The sequence below is a fragment of the Botrytis porri genome, assembly GCF_014898465.1.
Source record: "Botrytis porri strain MUCL 3234 chromosome Unknown BPOR_017, whole genome shotgun sequence".
NCBI classification, from domain to species: Eukaryota; Fungi; Ascomycota; class Leotiomycetes; order Helotiales; family Sclerotiniaceae; genus Botrytis; species Botrytis porri.
In genome coordinates, this window is record NW_024066091.1 from 73335 (window position 1) to 79334 (window position 6000).

At 42.8% G+C, this 6000-nt stretch overlaps 1 protein-coding gene across 1 annotated transcript; it reads right to left on the reverse strand.

The window, feature by feature from the left end:
* Positions 1-660: 660 nt before the first annotated feature.
* On the reverse strand, positions 661-2199 carry EAF01_010559 (uncharacterized protein; the record flags this gene model as incomplete). The annotated part of the gene is made up of 3 exons (XM_038918816.1): positions 661-1853; positions 1914-2043; positions 2095-2199. 3 exons carry the CDS (start codon positions 2197-2199, stop codon positions 661-663), a joined length of 1428 nt encoding a protein of 475 aa, XP_038765519.1.
* Positions 2200-6000: the final 3801 nt, after the last annotated feature.

The following is a 6000-nucleotide window of genomic DNA, read 5'->3' on the forward strand; positions in this document are numbered from 1 at the left end:
ATCACCACTTGATCAATCTTTAATAAACTTTCAATAACGAGATCCCAACAGTCACAACTCCTCTCCATATCTAGATCGTGTTCGATCAAATTTGCGATTTGGATGCCACCGTTTTGCCTATCGGCGCTTTCTTACTACTTTTCTTACCACCCTTCTCGTGCTTTTACAATACGAAGCCAGTCGGGGGAAGTCAACACCTAATTCATCAGCCGATCTGTTGTCTTGTTTATGGTGACATTGCGTCGAGCAAATTGAGAGCGACTGATGCAATTTAAAGTATTCCTCGTATCGTTAGTTCGGCATAACCGTTTTGCCTGCAGAGTCATCTATGTATCATACATGGGTTGGCATCCGGTCCTCAATTTGTGGACGGAAAAATATATCAACGCGAGATCATCACTAAAGTCAGTTACTTCATATCAAGTGCATGCACAGGATGCATCATGATATAATTTGGTCATGTAAGTCATTTATCGCTATTCACACAAGAGACGTCTATAAAATATAATGCCACCTGAAAATGCTGCACTTCTTGTGCCAAACGCTATTGCCGCCAGTCTGTACTTGAAACTCATGGGAAAGTGATCATCGTAAGTAATCGAATTCGATATCCAAAGATCAGGAATTTGCACACAGAGGCCATTTGCCTTTCCACCAGGGTTATTGTCTCCAAACAATCTCATCCTGTACTCCATTCGTATTGTTAGCCGCAATGTTGTTTGCAGCCGAATATTCCGTCATCCAAAAATTGTCGGCTTCTTCTACATCTATGGGCAAAAACGTGTTGTTCTCGTCGAATGGTATTTGCAGATTATTCTTGATCTCGGTTGGATATCCTGTCATAGGTAAACCTGGGTTTGAAGGTGTCAATGGTAAAAATTCGCTGGAGCTTGGTTTCATGAATTCCTCAAGTCCAAAATTTCCAACATCATTGCTTGCGAGCATCTGCATCTGTGACATGTCGAGATAGGATGATGACGTCGTACTTAATCTGTATCTATCAATTTCTCCACCAAATTCTGATGCATCAAGATCAGACCCGTATTGGTTGTTCTGATTGTTCATCAATGCAGGCCTGGAAGGATCCGATACACCAATGAAATCTTCAATTTCTGATTGTTCCCCAGAGGTTGATGTAGTCGTTAATGCTGGATTATCGATACTAGAAAAGTCGAATCCATTGAATGATGCTGCTTGGCTATAAGAAGAGGCTGCGAAATTGTCATCGTTAAAATTTAATCCCGGATAATTACTCCAATCGACAGAAGCGGAACCGATTCCAGCGGAGAATATCGGTTGTTCGAAATCTTGAATTGCCCCACCATATCCATCGAATTGATATATGTTGTTGTAATCTGGGGTCGACATATTTGTTATATCCAAAGGTGGTAATTGACCATTAATTTGGTGGAAGTTTGTTGTAGGGCTGACGAGTGGCGATGCATGTTCGGATTTGATCATTCGCTGCTCCTGTTGAGCACTCACTATAGAGTCTTTGATTTGAGATTCGCTGTGTAAAGTATCGATAGCGCTCGTGTGTGGTAAATTATCAACAGACCTATTGGCCAGACTCGATGATGATTGTCCATGGATTGAGTGTGCTCGGGGCACGGTGTATGGCAGACCGCATTTGTGAGCCATGTTGTTATTCTTGTGTACGGGCTTGTGGTGTCCATTTGTAAATATTGTCAAATTGTTTTCCGATTGAGTGGTCTGCGCACGAGGCCGTCTTGGTTTGGATACTGGTATAGACATCGAAGGGGTTTCATCAGAGTCGGACTCGGGTACTGGAGGGAGATGATCATTTTTCAAAGCGCAAGTGCATCGGGCTCCATGACTGCAACAACAGGTATCTGCTTTAATTATGTCAGAAACTGGAATCGTTGTGCCAGGAGTGTGTCGTAAAAGCTCACCCTGTGTATCTCCATTTTCCAGACAGGATCCTTTGGAATGTGCCTTTTCTGAACCGCATTCACATCGAACATGTGCTGCTCTGGATTTGCGCATTGTTCGACAATGAGTACATTGTGAGACAGGACGGCCCTGAACGAGTCTGGTTAGCAAGATCGGCACAACAAAACACAATTGGTATACCTTTTTATTGATGTGTTGCAGAGGTCTGTCTGAATGATGACAGTTGCTAACACGATGACCTCTGACGCAAGCGTCACAAGCCCACTTCTCCCCGTCAATGATCATCTTGAAGAGAGATGAAATCGAGCGTGAGATATATATGTATTTTATGTCAGAGTAAGGATAAAGTTGGACGACCGTCAAGAAGTCGTCACTGGTAACAAGATGGGAAAAAACCACCCTCAAGATGATAGATGAGATCTTTAGGAAATTGTATGCAATTCAATCGAATTGCTGAGTCGATAATAGATCGAGTCGAAGTAAATAAAAGTTAAGAGAGCAATATGTGAAATTGATCTGATATATAATAAAAGTAAAATGCCGCTGCCGTGGGTATATGCCCTTTGACTCCAAATTTGAATATGTGATCCAACGCCGGTAAGATGCGATATCCGAGAATAGAAAATTGAAGGAAGATTGAGGGGAGATTTGTTTATTTTTTTAGGATTTTATTTTTTTACAATGGCAGAGCCTTGCACCGTCTGGCGCCGGCTTAGAACAGCGGGACACCGAGGCCGGTTTGGCTTTACCAAATTATATGGTTATGTTCCTTTGTTTGGAGGACAAGTTGAAATGTGAATAGCTGGATAGAAAACTGGGCGATGAAAATGAATTATATGAGGAATACGGTGACCCTTAACCCACAGTATTAAGATTTGAGTGTTTGTGATTGAAACAGACCAAAGACGCAGTTTGTTCAGTTCGTTGGTTTATGGTGTGGCCAGTGTGTACCGTGTAATGAGGGTAATGAGGGTGATGAGGGTAATGAGGATTGCGTGGGTGAGAAGTGGGCTGGGTCTGATCGCTTGTGGTTGTAAGAAGAGTCGGTGGGTGTGTATTATTCCTACCCAGGGGCGTGGTGGGAGTGAAGAGAGAGGGGAGAAGTGAGTGGTGGGGAGTGAAGAAAAGAGAGGAGAAGTGAGTGGTGGTGGGAGTGAAGGTGAGTGGGCGTAAGAAAAACTAGGTAGCCAGGTAGTAAGGGTTTATGAAGTATTTCATGGTCTAATTCTCCCACTATTTTCTCCAAAGTGGTAATTGTTTGGTTAGTCTCATCGAAGCGAAACACTTCAATTTCATTCATCGAGTTCATTATTCATTCATTATGATTTGACTACTCGTACTCCTGTCTTTTCATTGATCTTGAATCGGGTCGAATCAGGTCGAGTCAAGTCAAGCCAAATCAAGTCATATCAAGTCATATCAAGTCACATCAAGCAGGTTTGGTGACTGTGCCGGTATAGGCTTTGGACCCTCTGCCAGCGAAATAAAGGATGAATGATGACCACCTGCTTCTGATCATCAGTAATATAGGCTGGGAAGAATTCTTCTTCTCTGTATTCCCCTGCTCTACTAGCTGCCATTACTACAGTGCCACACCACCTAGTGTACTTTACTACCCGTATTCGATTGCTCATATGCAGATACCGAACAATCTACAATCTACAGGAATTCAATATATGAAAGATCCAGTACTTCCTCAGCGCCAAATGTTGATTTGCATGTACGCAATTTCAGCCATCAATGTCTGGGTGGTGGCTTCTTTTCTCTCCTTAAAGGCTATAGAGTTGGACCTGGTGGACCTACACAATCTGTCTGTCTCCCAGTTCAAAGTTTTAAACCATGGCGTCTTGGAGAACTCCATATACGGGCAGGTCAAGATTAGGGTCAAGAGAAATAATATCAAATCAGAGCAAAAAGATGATCGGAATCCACAATCCATCCACAAAAAGTTACTTCCCCGGAAACGGTTTTGACTTCATTGAAACATATTCCTGTGGTCAGCCAATCTAAGTAAGCATTCACACATGCAGATAAGCAAACAGATGATGGATGTTTTTATTGTTCAACAACCGATTCAACAGTGGATCTGTTATTGGTTCACCACAAGAACGAATTCTATCAAGGTTTCCAGTAACTCTAAACATCCTTCCTTCAATGAGAATGCATCGAGAATACATCGAAAACACATCGAGAATTCATCGGCCCACTATCACCCTCGAATCGCTCTCTTTTCACGCCTTGCCCTGAAAACATACATTGAAATTTCAAATACAATGAATGCCTTTACGGTTACTGTACACTTTCTTCAAGGGAGATATGCAAGCCATTCACACATCCCACCACACCTACAGATCCCCCATGAATCAGCACCAGCATTAACACCAACGACTCAGCCCCAAAAATGATACCCGCCCCGTATAATTACCGTTTTTCTGACGGACCCGGAATATCAGTAGCCCAAGATAGTCGACGTTACACCAACTTCCATGTATCATATTTGATATGGCTTGACATGATGTGCGCGCAAATCATGGTGACGAAGAACACTCGGAACTTCTACGGGACGGGAATGTTATCCTCCTCCCATCTTACCTTATGGCTCACGCACGCACCACGGTTGAACGGAGAACACAACCTATACTAATGGCATGTACACAAATCGATGTGCATCTCCCGAAACATGTGTCTAGCTAATTGACGATCTTATCACTAGTTCTACGGCAGTCGGTAGTCGAGATCGAGTCCTTGACGTTTGCAAATTCACCAACTCGAGACTAAAGAACCCTCAATAAAAACATGGTATGACAGGCCGTCATTCACATTAGCACTGTAGTGCAATGCATGGTCGGCGAGTCCACCAGAATGCTGGGATTTTAACGCTGAAGCTATAAGACTGTCGAAAACTTTGTGCAACGTACGAATTTTAGAGTTGCCACGTTCGAAGACAGCTGCACGAAATTATTCGCAAGGGATGAGCTCGCCTGGCTCTTTGTACATATCAAATGAACTCCAACCCCACGAGGGAAATCAGAGGAACGATCAAAATTTGACATGCATGCTGCGCCCTCTTCGTCATAATATGACTGATATCAACCATCATTTAATTGATGGTACAAAATTCCGATGCCACGATGCTCTATGGTGATGAAAAACCAACCTTAAGTGTAATATGATCATTTGCTCACCTGCACTTCTTTCACTTTGAACAATCACACGGACCGATTCTGCTTGTTTATTTACTTTGAAATGATTAAATGCTGTAGGTACAGAAATTCTGCGGGGGTCAATTGAGCTTCTTATATCATGCATAACATGTTGTATCTTTGCAGTCTTGCAATGATAGAATTGTTTGTCCCACAAGCGAATGGAGATTAAGGGATGGACCCGAGAACGAAACTTCAGTAGCTACTCAGCTCCAATGCTTTCCTCAATACCTACCTACAATCCAGATTTCCACCTTTTTCATTCTAGCTGGATATTCAAATTGAACCACAAGATCAGAACAATTAAAACATCCTCTCTCGCGCGAGTCTCGCGCTACCCGCTCTCAATTCAATTCAATTCAATTCCATCCAATCCTCCTCCCATATGCAATGTTTACATTGCCTACAGAACCAACTAATGCAGATGCAACCTGCTTGTAAGCTTCAAAACCACAACCCCACGCATCAAATGTCCTCGAGCTCAAGACCTTAAACTTAATCTGTATCCTCCTCCGATCTCCACGAACAAGATGCACGCAAACCGGGCACGCAAACAGGTTCTCACCGCCAGAGATAGGTACTCGACAAAATGAATGGCATGCGAAGTAAAATGAACCAATAGAATAAATACCTCATTTGTGTCACGTGGACTGCATGTGCAATCCATTCCTCCTCGTGGACTTGCGGCAAGCAGGTCGAGCATTTCCGATTACGAGCAAGTGAGAAAACCCTGGATTCTCAGAGGTGCGGTGCATCATCCAATCATCTTTTGCATAATGTTAAAAACGGGAGGAGATGTAAGGGTCCTAGATTTGCACTCCTAGGTCGAAGAAATTAAAGAATGCGGCAGCAAACTCAAATCAAAATTATCAAATCAAAAATA